The sequence below is a fragment of the Dermacentor silvarum genome, chromosome 10 (assembly GCF_013339745.2).
Source record: "Dermacentor silvarum isolate Dsil-2018 chromosome 10, BIME_Dsil_1.4, whole genome shotgun sequence".
Lineage (NCBI taxonomy): Eukaryota > Metazoa > Arthropoda > Arachnida > Ixodida > Ixodidae > Dermacentor > Dermacentor silvarum.
The window spans coordinates 152,996,997-153,020,052 of NC_051163.1; the positions used below are offsets into that span (position 1 = coordinate 152,996,997).

The window sequence follows — 23,056 nt, forward strand, 5'->3', positions numbered from 1 at the left end:
TACCAATCGGCGAGAAAAGTACAGCGACGAGCGAGCTGTCTCGTGTGCTGCAACAGACAGCATTTTTCACGAACGCACATGTGAAATGGTAGCACGCGCGCTCTGCGTCTTCCCTCTCACCGAACGGTATACGGTGGCAATCGAAGTCGACGAAGGGTTCAGCTAAGCAACTTGCTCATACAGCATGAACTTGCATGAACCCTGCAAAAGTGGCTAGAGTCCTCTCGTCGGGCTGAGATTTGCCTATTGCGCTCATGTAGCGCTAGCCGGTCGGTTTGAGCGAGCGTCGAGTCGACCCAGCCCGACCTACTTAAAGAGCACGTGCAAACGCGGACGCGTTGTGTCGGTAGTTCGCAGCCGGTAGCGATTAACCGGGCGCGTTGTCTCATCTCTGTACTCGACGCCGACTGTCGCAATAATCTCGACCTGTCAGGTACTAGTTCACGAACACGCTGTAAAGTCGAACTGTCTGATCCCGACCTTGAGTCGACTCGCTCGATGAGGGTTCATGCAAACGTAGCTACATCCGATAGGAAAGAAGTGAGCACCGCCTCGACCACGTCTTTTCGTCGACAAGACAGAATGCTCTAATGAAAGTGCGAAACACTGCCGTCTCCTCACTGCTAATAATCAAGCGCAGCTTCGTGTCATCCGCTACAAATATGGCTACAATAAACTCCTACAGCGCGACGTACTGTCCCCCTCGGAGTGTCAAAAGTCAGTCTCGAAGGCTCTACTAAAAGTAATTACACGCAACCTTGACGTCATCGCCACCATGTCAGAAACACAACAGCTCTAAAATTTGTAGTGAAAGAGTGGCAGGGGTCTTTCACGGCGTCAAATCGAAGAGCCCGGAGTAGATAGCACGTGCTCTACAATGCTGCGGTGTCGACTTGAACGCAAAAAAGCTGTGTACACTTTCAAAACTAAAGAAAAAATAAACAATTTATAGGTTAAAGATATTTAATTTTGGAGTTTTTATCTCGGAGGCTACGTCAATTTTTCCTTGAAAGGGATGCAGCTTATACGTGAAATGGAAAAGAGACGGAACTGGTAAATAACACGGAACTATTTTTTTATTGTAAGTTATGCTTAATGTAAGTTTAGTTGCCACTTTACAGGAACATCGCATCTGCCTTGAGTACTAAGAAATGTTATCGAGTTTTCGTGACGGTACGTTACGTCACCAAAGTGGTGCTGCTCCATGCTGTCGCGGTGATATCCGGATGTCGATCATCGCGCAATCACCTGACAGCGCGTGCAGTGTGCGTCTGCGTACTTGTGTTTTTGCGCTCGTTTCTTAAGAAGCAGCAGCGTTCGAGCGTTCGGAGCACGTTTTCCTGCACTCCCTGGTCCAGTAAATGGTTTCCCGCCTTTAGAGATGCCGGTAATGTTTATGAGCGAAGATGTGCGCTCCTTGCTTAAAAACAAGCGCGTTGTTTTGATGGGCTGCTCAAGTAAGTACTCGTACCATTCCGTTTTCTTCAAGCGCTTACTTCTTGCTCTACCCCTGTTAGATGTCAGGGCCATCTACAAAGACATGATTTGCATCTACCAGCACGATCAGTTTATCTCAAACCACAAGTTAAAATTGAAGGTAAGCGTCCCTTCAACGATTGAGTACATGCCGTTCTATACTTTTTCATATATCCTGCGGCGGGTTTGTTCTGGTGTCTTGGCCATGAACAATAGTCAAGTGGGCAGTGCATTTATCGCGTTCTAAGGCTCATATGAGTTTAACAAGTACTCAAGCACGTTCCCAGTAGTTTCGTTTTTGGCTTGCAAGCTCTTGACGGGTCAACGACGTAGGGGGTCGTGGTGAGGGATGTGGGGAGTGCCCAGCGGGACGGTATGGCAAGAAGGCTCGTGGGTCGATGGTTGATTCCACTTATTCAGGGTGCAGTAGTTGGCTGAGAGTACTTGAGTGCCTGCTCGGATCTGGTATACACATCCCTAACCTTCCAGCGGAAAGTAAACTTGCTCGCGCCGGATCATCGCGGTGCGGTTTGCGATCAGGAAACCAGATATATTTGTGTCGCGTTATCGCTCATCAGTTGTTTGCTAAACGCCTCACATAGGCACAAAGAACCAGCTGAAGAAAGCATAAGAAAAGCACAAAAAAAAGGCTTTTTTGCTCTTTCCTTTTTTGTGTGGCGATGCTTATAGGTAACCCTCAAAAATAGGTGCCGACTCATGCTCCCAAAAGCAACGCGCGCTTGTCAAAAAAAGGGCCCTGTGTAAAAAAAAAAAAAAAAAAAAAAAAAAAAAAAAAAAAAACGAGGTGCGCAACGAGTTTGTCCAACGCATCGATCAGCGAAACCAGTCAAAATTGAACAATGAACTACAATTTTCTCTTCTCTCGAGCAAAGTATAGCAATATATAAAAAATTAAACATGAAGACTTGTTCTAGCGCATCGGGTGGCACTCACCATCAGATTTAGGTGCCTTTTAAAGTGGCCAAAGTATTACAGAGCCCTGCTTTGCTTCATGTTAATTAGTCCAGCTGTTGCTCTTGGTTGTTAAATCTGACCACTTATTATTCTCATGCAACTTCATGGGCTTCATGCACTCTTGCTAATTGTACTATAGCAGCTGACTCCTCTTATGTTCAGATACACTTACTCTCACAGTGGGTAATGTTTTGTCAGCCAGATTTCACCACTAACCTAAAAGTTTAGCATGCAATGGGAATAAGATTTAATGAGCCGAGTTATTAAAAAAAAGAAAGATGATTGTTTTTTTAGGTGAAAGAGAGCTGTTACAGATTAGTTGGCAGTCGTTCTGTGTGAGCCTAACGTTCTCCTTGGTAAAGATTTGATTAAAAACCAAAAAACAAAACCTTTCAGATGGAAGAGAGTTGCTTCGGAGACATCCTCGTTTGTCATGGCAAGAAGCACAATGGTCGTGATTACAAAGAGGAAAGGCTGTTCAAGATGCACAAGACGACCATTGCCTTCTACTTCCTTACCAGAATCTACAACGATTACGTCAAAGCAATCCTGGAAGGCATGGTCGATGAATTCGTGCCAGACGTAGTCATCGTTGGATCTTGCCTCTGGGACATCACACGGTCAGTGGCGCTGTGCCATGCATTTCTTTCGCAAAACAAACTTGTAGCACGTTTCAGTGGCGCGACAAACACCTGAGCCAAATGTCGTTGCTTCTCTTGGCGGGCAGGGGTCAAGTGGTGTATTAGATTTAGCATAGAAGTTGTGTGTTCACTGGGTTTTCAATCAGTCTGTTGAAATGATTGACTAATGAAACTTTGGGGGGCTTGTAGCTCTGTAAGAGCGCGGCTCCTTTCCGGTGATTTCGGCCAGGTGGCTTTCTGGTGGCAGCCGAGAGGAAAATATGGCGCCTTTGCGGTGTGCTTAAAAATCTATTTATAGCTTATAGTTGTTCCGTGCTATCATTTGATCTCGCATTGGGTGAGATTGAGATAATGAACCTACAGGTTCTGTTCTTGCAGCTAAGTTTTTTTTATTTCTTTTAATTGAGAACTAAACTCTTCAGTATAACAAACTGGAAAAAGCAGTGTTATTAAAACTAAGTGACAATGGTCAAAGCAGGAACGTGCAGAAGTTTGTATATTGTGCCAAATTAATGCTCACAGGAACCTGATGCGGTATTGACTGTGTTTCTTTTGTTGTTGGAGCTATTAATGCCTGGTTGACGTGTCTGCCTTTTAATCTCTTAAATGGCTTAGGCCTCTACACTTCTTTGTTAGTTGGCGACATTGTAACGGAAAAATGGGAAGGTCAATTAGTATGGGATTCACCTACATGTGCTACAATGCATTTGTGTCTTTGCAGCTGTTAGTAATCTTTTTTTTAATGCTTGGGGGTGGTAAGCTGCAGCAATCCTGTGCTAACTAGAACACGAGTTAAGAATGTTGTCGACAGCTCTTGACAGGAAAAGATGAGCCTCTATCACGGCGAGATGCGAGAAATGCAGTGCCCTCAAGTTCAACAAAGTTTATTTTCGATACTTCATTCAACATCCCTGGTTTTTCCTACATCAGTATTTAGCAGTAAGACAGGGAGTAATGGCCATTTGTTTTGAATTTTTCTTTTATTATCTACAACAGTATGGGAAGTTTTGCTACTGATCAAAGTGTCTGCTATCCTGAAATTGAAGTGAAAGGGCAAATGAGGAAACACTCAATGAGAGAACAATACAAACAGAAAAAAAATTGAGACATAAGAATTTTTTAAAACCATTTAGAGTTAAAAGAACATCTCTCTAAGTTGCTTAAAAAGAAATTTATTGCAATGAGCTACAATGTACTAGGCATCACTCGTGGCTGTTGGAGGTCTCGTTATCACTGGGAAGAGCCAAGCACATCTCATCTGCGGTGTTGTGTGCGGAATTTCAAGTACCGCATTTCTTAAACATGTCTTGCAAACCATGCATGGCAGCCTAAAAAACTTGCAGAGCAGGCACAAAGCTACTGCAGCTTCCACAGTGGCAGCAACCTGTTGATTGTAATTGGATTACAGAAATTCTTAAAGCCAATGGCATTACCTCATCACTGTTTACATTTTGATTTCATACTGATATTCGATGCGCATCTCCGTTTTAGTACATTCCTGCTGAAAAAAAATGCACAGTAGAATTCAGTAAATAGGTAATCTTTTAATGTGACATAGGCAGTTAAAAAGAAACGTGACTTGCAGCACTGCTTTGTGTTAAGCAGGCTGTCTTGTTACATGGCAGAAATTGGAAGTGGTCGTAAAGTGGCACTTCCAACCACACTGGCAAGCAAGTCAGTTTGCTGACACTTAGGAAAAACTGTTATTGGGCTTATCTTATCCCCAAACAATGGTCACGAACCAAACAATGCATGAATTTTCTTCAGAACTCTACATTCACTACTTCCCCATTATGAACGTACGTCATGCTAATTGGCACATATCGTTGATGACCTTAATGCACCGGCATGCACCAATAGACAGGTAGCACTGTTAATCACAATCAACTTTGTAGTTTGTCTTGTGTTTTATGCAACTTGCATTTTATGATTTCACATCGAATGCTCAAGCTAATTTCGCGCGTGCTTCTTTACAGCACGATAGATGTTATTTGCGCACAACTTGAAACGAGGACTTGAAACGGCAGACACAAGTGTAAGCTTTCAACTAGTTTTAATGGTAGGAAGTTGAGTGGTTTTATACGTACATGTGGTTATGAAATATGCATGTGTAGTCAACGGAACAGACTTGTACATGTGCATTCACAGTATCAAGACAGCCAGATAAAGCATAAATAATAAGACACTAGATGCACGTATTGATAGCTTTGGGTTTGCATTGTCGGGATTGCGGTTGTCAGCTGTTCTGCGATGACTACAAGGTTATAGCCAGGCAAATAATCAGACGACACGAGAGATAATTGAAGCGGCAGAATTTCTACACCTTGGGACAAACTGCTTCAGTGTGGCTTCGTTGGGTCTGTCACAAAAAGTGCTTAATTATCTTAATGGGGCCAAATTTTGCGATTTCTGGGTGACAGATGCGTAGGATATCGATATGTGTTTCTTGAGACTTACTTATTATTTAGAATTTATCTGGCTATCCTGCTATTGTGAACGCACGTGTACAAGTCTGTTCTGTTGAGAACACATGCATATTTTATGTTCTTCATGTTTCACCACATGTATATATAAAACCACACGACTTCCTGCCATTAAAACCAGTTGAAAGTTTGCACTTGTGTCTGCCGTTTCTAGTCCTCGTTTCAAGTGGTGCGCAATTAACATTCATCATTAATTGTTACCAACTAGCCCAAAGCAGTACCCTTCTGTTTACAGCATATTTAGATGAGGCATCAGCTTTCTCCTTAACTGTTCTGTCCCCTGACACAATAAGATTACTTCTGGAAACTGTACTTTGAAGTGGTGCATAACCAGCCGTTGTGGCATAGCAGTTGTTGTGTTGATCTGCTAAGCACATGGTCGTGGGATGAAACCTCAGCTGCAGCGGCTGCATTTCGATCTGGTCAAAACGCAAAAACGTGTGTATGCTGTGCATTGGGTGCACGTTAAAGAACCCTAGGTAGCCAAAATTTGGAGCCTTCCCCCCACTACAGCATGCCTCATAATCAGATTGTGGTTTTGGAAAGTATACCCCAGAATTTAATTAATTTAAGTGTTGCCTTTAATCCTTACTCTCCGAAGAGTTTGGACCTGTTTTTGAACTTGCACTTGCCATCTAATGATGCTGTGTCCTTTCAAACTGTTCTCTGTGGTCATTTTTGTAATACTTCCTCTTTAGTTTCTCACGTGCCTGTTTGACTTTCGTTTGAAATTCCGTGTTCAGAGATCTTACACAGGATATGATTATTTTGTAAAGATTTACTATGTTCTAAGAACCTTTTACTGCCTGACATGACCTTTGCACTGTTGAGTGTGAATTAGCCTTCTAAAAATTTCACTGCTGTGGCTTAATCCACCTGTGTGACTTTGTATACGTTTGTATAGTCATGCATTTGCAATAGTGCCTTTAGTTGCTGACTACTGTGTACTGCCTGAAATCTCTCCATTTCGACTTGAGGCGACCTGCCAAACCGTTTGTATAAATCAAGGCTGAATAAACATTAATATCATGTTACCAAGGCCTGGTAGTCACGCTGACGGTAATAAATAAATAAATGAAATTATAACAATCAAGCCTCATTGTTGTGAAGCTGCATCCAACACAAACACCTTGGCTAGACCCATTTTTATTACAAGCATGTATTCGTTACACATTGATGCAGGAAGCATTTCAGTTTTACATCTTTGTTCAATAATTTGTAATTACCAGTGCTAATTATATCAAGGTTAGGTCAACAACATGGGCATAATAGTTAGGTGCTCGTCATTTTCTTCTTGTGTTAACACTGCCTCCATTGCCATTCTCTCCATGATTATTTGCTGCGCAGACTTGCTGGTTTTCCTTTTTGAAATGTACTCACACAAGGCCACGATTTTCATCCGCAGTTGGGGGCCCAATGGCGTCGAAGAGTACAAGACAAACCTGGCCGTGTTCTTCAGCGAACTCAACCGGATACTCCCGCCGAGTTCTCTGGTGATTTGGCTCACGGCAGCCCCTCTGGCTCAAGACGTGCGCGGTGGATTCCTCATACCACAGCTCGAGTTCCTCAAGTACTCGCTGAGATTTCATGTCCTCGAGGCCAACTCCTTCTGCAAAGAGGTACGCTCTACTCACGTGACCTCTCTGTAACAAACACACTAGGGACACGGAAGAGAAGGATATAAGTTGAACTGTAAAGCCGCCGGTGATAAAACACCGCCCGCAGACGATGTTTTTGCGGAAAACGCAGACGCACGGCCAGAAACAGAGCCAAGACAGAGCCTACGGCAGTGCAAAAGCGGAAGGAAAAGCGTGCACCGAATTGTAAACATGATGATCGTCAACACTCGTCGCAATGGAGTTGACGACACTGACAACAACCTATTGGCTCGCGATGCTGGGCTCGATTTCAGCGATGATTATTGCATGGCATACGTACAGTGCGCCTGATTTTTCATTGAGCACGGCATGAAACACTTTCATGGTAACACAAACTTCTGCAGAGGACAGCCCCAGGAGCATAGTCTTGCCAATATCACCATAACCTGGCTTTGTTAGGACGAAAGCAGTCTCCCCGGTCTTCCACCAGCTGACGTCATCCTATGCCTGTAAATATCTTGGCTGTATCTTACCATCTAACGCTCTGCAATCCCTAATTTTGTATCTGTTCTCTTGGTTGGACCTTATTCCGTTAACTTGACTGACGTCTATTTACTGCTTTACAATTTGCATGACCTGCCCAAATTCATATTATTGTTAAAATATTTTCTTGCTTAATCTTTGTCTTCCCTCAATCAATTACCCATATTTGCTGTTCAATGCAAAAAACGTGAAAATGCTTGTGTGCTTAGAGTTAGGTGCACATTAAAGAACCCCAGAAGTGAAACGCAAAAACACCTGTGTGCTTAGATTTAGGTGCACGTTGAGAGAACCCCAGGTGGTCCAAATTATTCGAGGCACCTACTACAGCATGCCTCATAATCAGGTCATGGTTTTGGCACGTAAGAACTGCATAATATTTTGAGAACCCCAGGTGGTCAAATTAATCCGAAGGCCCACACTGCGGTGTCCCTCGAAGCCTGTGCTTACCTGCCAACTCTCCCAATTTTTTGTTAAATTCACAAATTTGAGCTCGCTCTACAATTTTACAAATGTTGCATTATGTTTTACGACAAATAAGGTGTACAGTGATGTGGCAGTGTAATATCACAAAGAAAATAAGTCCATCTAAAAAAAATTGCGATGGTATCTGCGTTGCCCTCTCGTGACAGCCCAAGACACCAATGCCACGGGGACAGTTGTTTTGAACAAGTCTCTTGAGATAAGTTCTTAAAACACGCCAAATGGGCAACAGTAATGTCTCTGAAATGAATAGCAGTAATTTATAAACTACTTGTGCTTGTTACGTATGTACTGAACTGAGGAAATTTGCAGGCAGAAGTTGGAATCGGCTAGCGCAAGGCGGGGGTAATTGGAGATCACTGGGAGAGGCGTTCGCCCTACAGTGGCCATAAAAATAGGCTGACGATGGTTATGTACTATGGCTAAAGGTGAATAGTTGTTAATGTAGCGCATATGTATCCCATGACACATGTGCGCTCCGGGTAAACATTAGAAAAATGCCTGCTATTTCACCTCCTTCCCTCCCCCTCCGCCCCTGTTGTGTCTGGGTTTTTTATGAATTTTTAGCCTCACAGGTTAGCAGGTATGCTTGTGTGTTTCAGAATAACTTGTGGTTGGCTTAGTTATTACTTGCTCGGAGACACAATTGCTGCTAAAAGGTCCCCGCCTGTGTTGTCGTGTTCATTTCGTTTTGTGTCTGTGGTTTGTGCTCGTCCTTTTAGCGGCAATTATGTCTCGGAGTCTGTGTGTATTGCTTTGGTCGTTATACCCAATAATTGGATTTGCATTTGATTTTTTCAGTGCCTTCTTCAAGCACTCTGCCCAGCTGAGGGCTATTGCTTTCCCATCTGTTCTAACACTGGCACACTTTGGTGCGCCCTCCTTTTGTCCACTGTGTAGACAGCTGACAAGTTCGGCATCGATGTCGTGGATATCCACTACCACCTGCGCATGCTGCTGGAGCATCGAGCCGGAGACGGAATCCACTGGCTGCCCCTGGCTGTGCGTCTCTGTACCAATCTGCTCCTCACGCACGCTGCCCTGTCATGGGGCAGCAAAATGCCAGCAGGGTAAGTGGCCTTGGCGAAAAGTTTCCTCTGTTCAGTATTATGCCCCATGAGTCTTGCGCAGGCCAATCAGTTCTGTGAAAGCAGATAAGGTGGTGGAGGAAAGTTTATGAAAGAGAAAATTGACATCCACCCGACCTGTAGCATAAGCTACGCACCCTTATGGTTTCCACAGGGAGATTCGCAGTTTAAATATTCATCCTAGTTCGGGGATTGAGCCCAGGACCAACGCCTTTCCGGGGTGGTCACTCTACCACCTGAGTAAACCAGGAGGCCAGGTGATTGCAGCGTGTGGGCGAATTAATTGGCAGCTTGAAGCGATCGACACTGAATTAGGCAAATTGGTTCTGCGGAAGCCTGCAAGGTCTGCCTGACAAGGACATCCATCTGACTGTAGCAGGAAACTACAAAGGAAACCTGACGCTACAAGAGAAACTCGCCTCGTACTTTAATCAGCTGGCCTCCTGGTTAGCTCAGGTGGTAGAGCGGCCACCCCGGATAGGCATTGGTCCCGGTTTCAATCCCTGGACCAATACGAAGTTTTAAACTGGGAAGGTTTCGTTCTGTGAAATCCATAAGGGTGAACGAAGGCACACCATACCACAGGCCACATGTCCAAGAAGTCCCGCATCACAAAATGCACCAAAGGCTACAAATTTGGTGTCTTTTAGAGAACTGAAGAGAAGGTGAGACTATGAGAGCCGTTTTCTCATAGCTGTTCTTTTTTGTCACATTATTTGGGCTGCAGTGCAGGTCGTTACATGCTCTGTTTCTTAGCTTGACTTTTTCTAAATATATGATGTGGCTATTCGTTCACCCCAAAAGTGTGCCTGATGCTATGGTAACATAAAAAAAATTACAATCCAAGCTTTTTGCATTGTGAAAAAAAAAGCAGAAATCTAAACTTTCGCATTCTTAAGCGCACATTTAGCTATGTGGTCAATATTCAGTGTGCCTTCCATTACATTTTATAAGCTTCTCAGAGCCGCCAGCAAGTGCGAAGGCGGAAACATGCTGCTGCATGAAATGTTCTCCATATATCACTCTGCAACTTGTAAGGGAGCATCAGGTAAGGCATCCTGGATATCTGTGCCAACGTTCATCATCCGTTCAAGAATAGGAAAGTGTGTGACCTGCCCTGTCCTATCTGATGACGTCTGGAGTTCATCATCGATATCATCATTGGTGATGCTTGAAAACCTGATAGGAATAATAAGAAGCCCATTTTGAGTTCTCAAGTTTGTAACATTGACCAGCCAAGTTCCTCCGAAGTGGCTTCTTGCAGAAACAAATATAAATTAGAATATGTATGCTTTGTTTCTCTGTTTGGGGTGTGCAGCTGCTGCTGGTCGTGGGTCATGTTTGTCGACCTCTACATGGGCACACCGTTTTTGCTCTCAATCTTTGCAGCGTAACAACCTTTGCCATCATCGACAAAAATTTCAGTTTCTTTTGATTATGACAAATGTGCATCACTGTCTTGAAAAAGCGCTTGAATCTCTTCGTCAGTCAAATATCGTGCTGTTAGCCATTAGTGAATAAGACTGACAGGCCCTTATCTAATACATCGACGTTAGTTTCCCGAGTTGTCCATTACAGCCTAGCTTCTACATTTAAATTATACACGTTCATACCTGCCAACTCTCCCGAATTATCCAGGAGCCTCCCGAAGTTTTCTCGCATCGCCCGATTGTACGGACACGACCTCAAGTCTCCTGGAAAGTGGCCGCCACTTTTTTTCTTCTTTCTGGCCTGTAATATAACCATGCAAAAAGCGGTGCGGGATCAGTTTGTCACCAGCATGCACCGTGAATCATGGTAGCGGCCGCCGGCACAACCACGAACGCGAGCAGCCGGCAGGTGCTGCCATATTGGATTTTCTGGATTGGCGTGTCTCAGGCTGGGTCGAGTGTTTTTTAGCAATCCAGTCGTTATATGACCGTGAGTGCGCTAGGCGTCAGTTGGCTTTGTCAGGTTGTCGAGTGAAGTGCGAATGCCGAACTACTCTTTGTTTCCCTGAGTTTAGTTAGAACGATCGATGGCACTTTCAAAAGCCAAGAATGAGTACCGTATTTTCCGGTCTATAACTCGCACCTTTGTAAAAAACGCATCCCCCCTCAAAACGGCAGTTTTTCTGGAAAAAGACGTATATAAGTCGTACCGGTGTATAAGACGCAGCTGTTCGTTCGGTAAGCGATTTAAAAATAAATAACAGTGATATTTCACTCAGTGAACGCGGGTCACGCGCAAGCGTATGAGTGCCATATATTTCCGCTCCAGGCGCATTTCTGCCATTGTGGTTGCCGTGATGTTCCGTATAAAGTGCAAGGGCAATAACATCATCCCCGCATATCGTATACTGTATGTGCGAGTGAAAGCCTCGATGGTGAGCCGAATCTCGCACAAGGGAGGAAAGCAGGAAGGCGAGCTAGCGCGGAAGGTAGGGGGGGGGGGCTTATACTCGGATAGCAACTGCGTAGCTTGCTCAGCGGCGTGTGCTGTATCTTGATACCGATCTGTAGATGCGACGACTTCAGGGTCGGTCGACTCGCGGTCGTCCTGCCGCCGCTTGCGTTGCTGCTCCGTCCTCGCACGGCGCTCGGGAACTCGATCACTGAAAGAACCCAGCACCTCGATATCGCGCACAGAAGCCGGAGCAGTTAAGTCAAACCAGTGCGCTTCGCGTGGCCATAACATCGCATTCGATTTTGACGGCAGTTTTTCCGGAAAAATAAAATGTACATCTGTCGCACCATTCTATCAGATGCTCCGCCGAAAAATTGTTAAAAAAAAATGCGTCTTATACATCGGAAAATATGGTACTTGTAAGTATTTCCGAGATCATACACGACTGAGTTTCTATGCTTTGTCACTTTGCGGAGTCGTGACAAGTATGGACTCTGTACCATGTGCGCCGTTTAGTACGGCAGCAACATTTTTTTTGGGGGGGGGTGAAAACTTTCTCGACCCCTCCCCCCTCGCGCGGCTGTCTCCGGAATTTTCATGTTGCGAGGTTGGCAGGTATGCATGTCTGACCTACAAACTTTTGAAAAGGCTTGCAACACATAAAAAGCATTGCTCCAAGGCAGGCTGTAATTGGTACATCTGTTCAGAATACTTCCCCAGCTGTGCAGCGTAAACAAATCCCCATAGGCTGTTTAAAAGAAGGAATCACTTGCTGCAAGGTTGAAGAAACATGCTTTTGCTGGAGGACGCCATCTTTGAATGTAACTGTTGTTGCTTTGGCTGGACTGGACGCGCCAAGTCGTGCAAAGTGCACAAAGTAGAACCTAAAAATGCGACTTATTATTGCGATAGCAATTATGTGGACACTCAAAAGCAGATTTCTGCCCGTCGGCGTCGCCGTCGCCGTGAGGTTCCGTATGACGTCAATGGAGATGAAATCGTCACCGCGCGCCGAACGCTGTATGTGCGAGTGAAAGGGCGCGAGGGGCACGCGCTTTCACGGGGAGTGAACGCATGGCGAACAACAAACGCGCGTTCTGCGCCGTGCTCGCTTAAGGGCTGCAGAAGTAGGCGTCTCTTTCCTCCTTTACAATCACCATATATGTAGAGCAAACGCGCCTTCTTCCGACGCGCGAGAGGCCGTGGGGGAGGGGGGGGAGGGGGAGGGAAAGGAGGCGACGTTTAGCTGCGGCACTAAGTGCCTATTTATATCAGAGGCTCCGGCAACAGTCACCAACACCGCACGCATTTTGAGCGAACGCGGGCAAAACGCCGACGGCGTCGACAACAGTTCTGCGTGTTGCCGGTGCTGCTGCATGTCCAAGTTTATACAGCTGATAAAGCTAATATCATTACTCCGTATAGCTCTCTACAATTTTGCTATCGCAATTGATGCTTCGCCTTTCAGGTGAAACTGCGACAACTTTTCTAGTTTCAGAAAGATACGTCATTTTAACAACTATATATGCTTAAATTGGTGACCTCATTTGGGGCCGTAGGGACTTAGTAGAGTACATAAGTACCATGTAACTAATCAAAATCTACGATGTGCCACATACAGAATCCATTGTGAACAAGGCTCCACTACGACATGTTAAAACGCTTTCAAAGGGGCCCTGAACCACTTCGTAACGAAGTTGAGAAATACATTTGAAGTTGAAGTAGACTATTTCAGAAATACTTTGCCACAAAGAGTACTTCAATGCATTCAGTAGAAGAGTTCTTGGCAGTCAAAGGTCGCCTATGATCCCTTAGCGGTACTCCCACTCGTTCTTCGATGCCTTGCACTGCGAAGGCTATGGGGGAGTGGGACGTGCCCACAATGCTTTGCCTACTGAACGTCACCATGAAGCGCAATTCAAATTTGATTTTTGGATGTTCACGTTAACTCCACTACAGTAGAACCTCGTGTTGATGCGAACCCGTTGCATACGACTTCCCGGCGCAGACGTTCGCAATTGAGAACACAAAAAAAGCTAGAGTTATGCTTACTCATACGGTCCTGGAAAACATTATTTTTCAATGCCACGATCAGTACATCGTTAAACTGGGATCGTATGATACGTTTTGTGGCCGCTAGGTCCCATGTCAACAAGGAAATGCGCGAGGCGCGCACTATGGAGTACAGTAGCTGCCCGCTACGGTAGCTCCCCCGCAATACTTGCCCGTCCGTCTCGCGTGAAAACGCTGGCGCGACTGAGTTCCTTATTCCGGTAGCAGCAAATCTTGTGCCAGGTCGTCACACGCCGCATTCACAGGCATGCCACTAACCCCATTGCCATACGCATCTTCACCTATCTGTTTCACAGCGTGTAGTGTCATTAGAAGCATGCTGCACGCTTTTAGTACGCAATAACCCAAATGCGCCGCCATTCCCTGCTGCAGGCAGTGCGATGTGTGCATCACATTTCGCTCCGGTGGCATTAGGCGTCGCCCACCAGTTTCATTTCTTTTCGGTTTCCCGTCGCTGTCTTAAAATACTGCGCAATAGGAAAACAACAAAATGCGTATCAGGTCGTTTTGGGCCCACAAAATGAACGCGCGTTGGCGTCTCGGGCCGCAACAATTTGTGCAATGATTCGCATTACATAGATGGCAACTATAGTTGGGTTGTTAAATTTTATAGTTACTTCTGATCGTATATTTTCCCATTTAGTATGTTATTTCTCATGTTCTTTTCCAAAACGTATGAACGAGATTTTACTGCCCAGGTGAAAATTTCCAACTGGGATCCAACTGGGATCAGCTGGGATGAACTGGTTCCAGCTGGAAACCAACTGGTCCCAGTTACACTCCAACTGGTCCCAGTTGGAAAGCAACTGGGTAGCAACTGGTTCCAGTTGGGATCCAACTGGAACAATTTCCAGTTATACTGGGAGTGACTGGACCCAGTTGGGATCCAACTGGAACATTCACCAGTTGTACTGGAATCAACTGGTCCCAGTAGAGAGGCAACTGGAACTTTCACCAGTTGTACTGGAATCAAAGTTCCAGTTGGATTCCAACTGGAACTTTGACCAGTTGTATCAGTAGCAACTGGAACCAACTTAAACAATGGCCAGTTGTACTGGTAGCAACTGGCTCCAGTTTGAATCCAAATGAAATGTTGACCAGAAGTTTAAATGAAAGCAAGTAACATGCAGTGCTTGCTAAGACAACAGCAGCAGCTAGTCCTACTTATACTGAGTAATTAAGTTTGGCAGTTTTAGCAATCCTAGCAAACATTCTAATAGAAGTTTGTAATAATTAGTCTAATACGTTTGTATTAGACCGATATAAATTTCTATTAGTCGTACTGATTTACCTATAAGATCAATAGGCCGTGCGTATTAGACTTATATTAGTCTTATACAAGCAGTGTTGCGTGTCTACTAGTTTCTCTATTAGACTAATAGGTCCTATTGGCCTTATGCAGATTGTTGCTGGTCATATACAACATGTACTGCTAGATTCTGCAGCTCTTGTTTGCTGGTGAAAGTTAATCGACAAAAAATTAGACTAGCGGACCGCTTGCTTGCATGGAGAGGTGTTTCTAATTAATCACTGAATAATTCAAAATTCTGCTGTACAATTGGGCCGCAGATTGCATTCGCACGTTTGCATTTGTTTCAGCGCACCATCTCTCAGCGACATACACAAAAGCGACGTGCGCCTACATGGTCTTGCCAATTTTGCTTCACTGAGCCTCGTCGGGATGAGTCGAGGAAACAGCTAGTGTTTACAGCACACGAAAAAAAAAAAAAAAAAAAGAAAAGAAAAACCCGAACAACCAGCCGTCAGATCGCGGTGCCCGGTCAGCTTTCGAACGACGGTCAATAGCAGCAACCATATTTGTTTGCCGCTGAAGTTTCGTCAGTGTCGTATTTTCTGTTGAAGTGCACATAAAGTAGATGTTAAACTTTTAATGTAAATTGCTAACTTGATACCGCATATAAAAGGCCGTAATATTTATTGACATCAAAGAGCAGTATCGCAGAGAAGGGAACACGGCGGGCGGGAAGGACATAAAACTGCTACCGTATCAGCCGTAGTTGCGCACAGCACGTGTGTGTAATGGCGGCTGCCATGTCTAGGCGAGGCGTGCGTGCGTGCGTGTTAGTGAATGAACGATGTGTTTTTAAGGAACCCGTGGTGTTAGCGTCTGCGCAATCTGATTCGTGCAGTAGTATATTTGGATAGTTTTATCTATGGCTGCTGTTTTGACTTCAAAACAAGGCAAGGCAAGTGTTTTACACCTGCCCTTCGCGGCTTCGTGGATTTATCAGCGTGCATCGATGTGCAGTGTTCTCGCCGGCGCCGATTCACCATTTTGAGGTAATTATACTTCTTATTCTTCTTAGTATGAAGTGTTTTCTTTTTTTTTATCCTGACGGTGGACGTAAGTACTTCTGTACAGTGCCGTCGGGCCGATTGCTGTGTGCGTTGCAGCAATGACATGCCTGTTTCCGACAACGCTGTGCAAGATTTCTGTCTAGAGTTCTTTATATCTGCCTTCTGTTTCGATGGAACACATATCTTATGTTGATTTTGTGTGCTTTATAATTGTCCTATCGTGTCACGTGGCATCATTTTTTATTATGATAAGCATTTTGAGTTTGCATATATCACTGTCCTAAAATTAGTTTGGTAATTCTGTATTCTAATTCTTCTATATGTGTGTATTTTTGTGCCCAGGTTTTTTAACCACTTCCTCAAAAGGACGCCCTTTGGTCGAAGTCAACGAAAAGCTCGCAATCAAGATTGCCGACCTGATGAAGATCTCGAAAGATGAATCTGTAAAAATACATGCTGTGCTAATAAATGCTTTCAGCAATTTTACCTGTTTTTCGTTATGTATTGGTACATTGCAACATTTTCTTTCACTAACAGACTGTAGTAGTGTCAATAACCTAATAGGCTATTAGTGTTTGTATTAGAATTTTGGCTAGGGAATTAAGCAATAATAGCTGAACTGCCTTAGTTGTATGAAATCCATCAGCAGAATACACTTTTGATAGGCTTCTGCATGGGCCAGTTGCAATGGGGACCAACTGGGATCAGTTGCAATGGGGACCAACTGGGACCAGTTGCAATGGGGACCAACTGGGACCAGTTGCAACGGGGACCAACTGGGACCAGTTGCAACGGGGACCAACTGGGACCAGTTTCAATGGGAACCAACTGGGAATTGTTCCATAAACCAGTTTAACTGGAACCAGTTGCATTCCCAGTTGGAAATTTTCACCTGGGTGTATTTCCGATTTTGGTGCCTTCTATGTGCCAAATGCGGTTGCCTTCAGTAAGCCACAGCACGCTAAGCGAGTGGACTTGTCGCGACACCCTGCAGCGGCCACGGTATCTACGCTACGTAGCAAGCTGCAGCTACATGCAACTGTAGTGCGTATGCGCAGTGTTTGCTTTGTGCACGACAAGGCTTGAGTGCAGGCTTGCGCTCGTGTGCTCCAGTCTGGCCGTGATACGTGGTGCAGACTGGCTTGGCCAACTGATAGTAGCCACATCCAACTTGCGCATTTTGAAGCGCTGTCAACAGCTACCTACGAAGCGAAGTCTGCCAAGGCGCCTAGCCAGGAGCGCCCAGGAGTGAGCGCGCGCTGGCAAGCATCTGTGTGGTCTGATTTTCGCGTCATTGAGGCTAGTTGAGTGTTCAAAACTAATCGAAATTAGCAAGACTGGATGGCTACGACACCAATAAGCAGTTTGGACTGCTGCATAGGCGGTCATGGTGTAGCATAAGCAGACGATAGTCGGCTTACTTTCGGGAGTACGTAATTCTTATTGGAATTAGAAAGCAGATTTTCGCTTACTTCAGCCTGTTTATTAAGCTTAGTCAATAAATATACACAGTAACAGTACGAAGTAGTGCACTGATACAAACACCCTTCTTGATTGATGTCAGCTGTTGGCCGACACACTTATGGGAATATGCCATATGAAGAAATAATAGGGCCTGGAATAAGTGAGAAGCAGGCTTCTGTTGAAAAGACTGTTTGAGAAAAAGTTACAGTCCACATATTAGTAGTAGTAGTGCCTCGTAATCAGAATTGGTTTTGGCACGTAAAACCCCTGAAAGAAGATGAGAAAAAAGTAACTTTGCACTCCGTTTGGAAGCTCCACGCACTACGAACGACCGCAAAATATGGCTGATATGTTCACAGCAGCGTATGCTTTTCGTGGATAGCGTTTGTTTTTTCACCAAGCTTGAAGGATGGTTCAGGAGCCCTTTAAAGCCTTTTGGCCGGTGTCCTGGCCTCTTCTTTTTACAGAAGTACATTGTAACAGAGTTTTACAGTGTGATAAATGCACGACCTAATTTTAGAGTTGCGATCTGGGTCAGTTGGTATATATTCTTGAATATTAAACCAGTCAGAAGACGAAGCACAGAGAAGAGACGTGGCACGCACAACGACTGGACAGTTATTAGTCCAGTCATTGTGTGTGCCACGTCTGTTCTCTTTACTTTGTCTTCTGACTGGTTTAATACTCAAGACCTAATTTTATATGTTCAGCCAGTGTGATTGAACAGGTAAGTGCAGGTGTGAGCTGTTACTCGTCTGTTACTTCATCGAAAGCTCTTCCATGGTTCTATGGTAGAGAATGTTTTAAACTTGATGCAGTTATGGTCTTTTTGGGAGGTATACCATGCACTTTTTTCACCTCATTTCTGTACATGCTGCCCGTTTGTTTTCAGTCACAAGTACATCACGGGCGAAGAGAAGAAGATCATGCTGGCTGAAAAGAATGGTTTCGACTATGCGACCGACGAGGACAGTGCGAGCGAATGCAGTATGCTTCCTGCCGAGCTCTCCTTCAGCACCATCCTTGGATGTGATGAGGAAGTCAAGAAAGAGGTGAGCTCCAAGGGTGCACCACTGACAGTTTTGTGGCAGGAGCTATTGAGTTTCCTACTACAGTAGACTTCTGTTAATTGGACTCCAATTATTTCAATTTGTCAATGAAGGTCCGGGCCAGTGGCCATGCAATTCTGTTGGCCCAAACTTTCGTTTAGATCCCAAAATTGCCCTTCGCCGGATAATCCGAACTAGACCAGTCGGTACACACATGCCAGACCCCTATGGTGACCCAATAGCGTCCCCCTTACTGGCAGCGTCCGTCTCAGCGTAGCTTAGGGGACAGTGAATGCATTGAACACGCGTCAAATCTCCCATCGAACGTGCATATTTTCACGCATGACCACAGCTCCCAATGGCTGAGTACACTATTTAACTGATTCTAATGCGCACCGGTTCTTCAAGAAAACTTGGCCGAAAATTGGCTGTGTAGTTACGGTCCGATACGAAACCAAAACCGCATTAGCAGTGTTCGTATGATTTTCTGCCTAATACGTGTATTGCAGCGATGCTGAATTGAGGAAATTGGCCGTCGTCGTGCAACACATTAGACCCTTGGGCATTTTTATTGCTAAAAAATCGGGTGCGCGTTAGATTTGTACTTGGTTTAGGTGCTTTAATGTCATTTCTACTATTAACCCTTTTCGCGGCGATCCCGTGGGCGCTGCCATGTTTGATCACGTGGTGACGCATCCATTGCTTGCCTCAACTGCCTCCGTTGCCTCCGTGTTTACAATGGATGTGTATGATGCCGGTGCGGCTTAGCAAACCGCTGTTTCGGGAGATATCGTAGACAGTGACTGGGTGGACGACACTAAGCTTTGGCCAGTTTCAAAGAAGATGCAAAAGCGCTTTCAGAGTTGATTAAGCTATGTTCAAACGGCGCGAGCAGTGTATATGGTGCTGGCTCTAAAAGCGGGGATAATTATGTATTCGAAGCTACCCAAACTTTCCGCTCATGAATTGATTCACGACTATGGTGTCTTGGTCTTCGTTCTTTATCTGGCAAATATTTTGAAGCAGCGGCTTGTCACGTTTCTGACTCAGTAAGGTTCCTCAGTGCGGCCACTATCTGATTATTTTCTGCCTAATCGCTTGTGGGTGTGCTCAGTTCCGTTAGATTTGTTCCTGCTGCACACAAGGCTTGAAACGTAGCTGTTCTACACATTGTAATACCTTGTAGCAAATGCGTATTATCGCTAGTAACTCACTTACTCTTGTGGACCTTCACGAAACATTCAGCTTCGACTATTCGTGCGCTATCGGTGTAGTACCTTCACTAATTGTGCGTATATAGTGCGCATGCATTCAAGTGTGCGCCAATTCACGTATTCTTGACACGTTGGCGAAAGAGTGGGCGTAAGTTTCCGCACTGGTTGGTGTAGATGTGTGTAGATACTGTGCGCAAAACCTACTATGACAGGAAGCGGCGCTACTACCGTTATCATTGTTTAACGAGCGGTACTCACTCTTGCCGACGTACCGGGGCTGAAGCCCTTTCTTTGAAGGATAGCAATACAAGGCTGGTGGATGAGCAAATTTCTGTATCCTCGGGGAAATCCGTACATCTCGAAGTGCCGAAAACATAAACGGACAGTTGCAGCAGCGGTCCGCCAACTTGGCCCCACATATTCATTCCATTCCTTGAAATGCCAGTCACTATTTTTGCAGCCAACTACTGCACACGTCTTCAATCCACATGATTCAATCCAGCATGATTGGAGCACAGTGCGTTAGCGAAAACTCAGTTGCATTTCCAACAGCTGATTGCACAGAAGCAAGGTAGAAGCGGTAATGGTTTCGTATTAGTGTGCGGTCGCTGAGGAGACGTATGGCGCGCCGCCGTAAGCGCCATCTCGTTTCTCTAGAACAAACTGCTCCGCGAAAAGGGTAAATAGTTTTCTACTTTGGACATACAGAAAGTGGGCGCGCATTTGATTTGGGGAGGTGCAAGTGCTGGGTAAATGCTGGCAAATGAATCAGTGGTTTGTTATGGCGTTTTTTCTGCATCTTGTTTAATTTGACTCACCTGATAATTTGATCACTTTCGCTGGTCCCATCAGGGTTGAATCACCAGAAGTCAACTGTAATGTGACCAACTCTGTTGCTGTGATCATTCATTGTAATGGGAATGATGGTCGGTACAAAGATTTCTCTGATCTTGGTGCTTGCAACTTCACAATCTTTGCAGCTTTCTTTACTACGCTTTAGCTGCCTTATTGACCTCAATATCAAAGCAGTCCTATTTTTCTAAACACACAGGGCAATGAGACTTTGAGAACATGCATAATTGGCACAAATTGTGTCATTTATAATGCAGTATTTTGTTGCAAGTAATCAGTTTGCCTAGTCACAAAGCCATTTGAAGCCAGGAGGACAAACTTTAGGCAAATTCATGTACAGTGGAACCTTGTTAAGCCGGACCTGGTGGGGATGAAGGAAAAGTAGGTGCTAACTGGTAGTACGGATTAACAGGCGACAAGAAATTTGCAGCCACTTACTCGGAAAAAATTGAGATGCACTGTTCAGTGAATAAAGCATCCGAAGATGCTTTTATTTTCAAGTGCGTTGAAAGAAGTGAGACGCTTTAGTCTGCCGCCATGGCAGCCTGGACGAGACAACTGTGACCTCAAATTTGTTTAATACTGGTCTCAGCGTCTTCAACATCCCTTTCCCATCACAAACAGGCACATACATTCAGTGCCTTTGTAGCTTCTATGACTGTTGGGCACGGCACAGCTGCCTTGTTGCCATCCTCCTACTCATCGTATGCTCCCAGCGATGGGTGCGATGCAATAGCACCAACAATGCCATCATCAGTTAAGTTGGGACATGTTGCAACATTGCTGTCAATGTCCCAGAATCTGCGGAAGGGGAGGCTATTCGCTGCACCATCCTACTCTAAACGAGCTCGTTGTACTTTACGTAAAACGAGCTAACCAAGCACTTCTACCTACAACGCAGGGTCTTCCCCCCTCCACACAGTAAACTAAATAGAGCTCAGGCCATTACGCTAAGCCTCTTACAAACAAGAACTTATCCGAACCCTTTATTAATCAGCAAGATCTATCCGGAGATCTCTACTCCTACGACATGCGATAAATGTAACGGCACCATAGATCTAAGTCATATGCTCTGGCGCTGCTCCGCGTTACGCAGCGACAAGGACAACTGAAGAGCGGTGGGACGCAGCTCTATGCAGTCTCATATTAGATGAACAGCTATGGGCAGTCCAACTGGCCCGCGAAGTGGCCGATAGGCTAGACCTTTCGGTCCCAACGTGGGAGCGGCCCGCTTTGGGCTAGGAAACTAGCACGACCCAATGGACCAAAATAAAGTTTTTCCATCCATCCATCCATCCATCCATCCTACCCTAAAGTCTCCGCAAAGAGGCTGTTGCGAGCATGGTCCTCGGCGCCACTCTGTCCCACATTGGCAGCATTGCCTGCGCACGGAAGGGAGCTTCAACACGCGTAGTGCGGCTTATATGAGAATTTTGCCTTTCGGTGCGGCTTCAGGGCAGCATGCATTTCTCCTTATAGTGTGGCTTCACGGCATCACCATAAGTGACTTTTGCCTTTAGGTGTGGCTTCACGGCATCACAGCGCGCACTGCTGTGAAGCCACACCTAAAGGCAAAAGTCGCTTTAACCCTTTGAAGGTCGAATTATTTTGAAAAAACTTTCCCAGATGGGGTCAAATTAGTTTATTGTGGATATTGAATGTACAAAATGTATAAAGTCGGGAATAAATAGTGAAAAAAAATTAGAAACAGTATTTTGATGTCGGCATCACTCAGAACTCCAAATGTTCCATAATATTGCCACGGGGATGTGAGTAGCAAAAGGGATAGGAAAATTATATTTACACGATATATACAAAGAGAGACGGCTGCAGGCAAGATGGCAGAACAACAACACGAGCGCTGCCCCGATCGTCGTCTTCACCGCCTTTTTGGCGCATTCTTCCATGCTCGGCATAGCGCGTAACAATATTTCAGTGGGGTATTCCTTGAAACACGGTTCTACGCACAGCGCCTTATCGCGCAAATCAAGGTAGCGCCAATCAAAGAGCAGCGCCAATCAAGGTAGAAATCAGCTTCCGCAGCATCTGCAAGAGAGTGCCGACAAAGAGAAAACTCACATTTCGCGCGCCTCCGTTGCGATCATTCGGCAGAACTGAAACCGCGTAAGCGCGTTGCCGCAGAGAGCGAGAATACCTCGTGATCGACGCTGATAAACAAGCTAAGAGCGCCAATCAAGATAGAAATCAACTTCCACCGCCCCTGCAAGAGAGTGCCGACAGAGAGAAAACTCACGTCTGGCGCGCCTCCGTTGCGATCACGCGGCGCTGATAAACAAGCTAAGACAGCGCCAATCAAGATAGAAATCAACTTCAGCGCCATTGCAAGACAGTGCCGACGGAGAGAAAACTCACGTTTCGCGCGCCTCCATTGCGATCACGCGGTGGAACCGAAAGC

The 23,056-nt window shown here is 45.2% G+C and overlaps 1 protein-coding gene across 2 annotated transcripts in view; it reads left to right on the forward strand.

Annotated features, from left to right (window-relative positions):
• Window positions 1-1,228: 1,228 nt before the first annotated feature.
• LOC119431085 (PC-esterase domain-containing protein 1A-like) overlaps window positions 1,229-23,056 on the forward strand; it is a 30,503-nt gene continuing 8,675 nt past the window's right edge. The window contains exons 1-6 of one of the 2 annotated variants that reach the window (XM_037698543.2): window positions 1,229-1,457; window positions 1,518-1,597; window positions 2,848-3,071; window positions 6,981-7,194; window positions 9,097-9,266; window positions 18,418-18,577. In XM_037698543.2, coding sequence (XP_037554471.1) covers window positions 1,382-1,457; window positions 1,518-1,597; window positions 2,848-3,071; window positions 6,981-7,194; window positions 9,097-9,266; window positions 18,418-18,577 — 924 coding nt within the window. In that variant the 5' untranslated portion in view covers window positions 1,229-1,381. The remainder of the gene's footprint in view (window positions 1,458-1,517; window positions 1,598-2,847; window positions 3,072-6,980; window positions 7,195-9,096; window positions 9,267-18,417; window positions 18,578-23,056) is intronic. The other variant, XM_049657035.1, reaches the window with a different exon arrangement.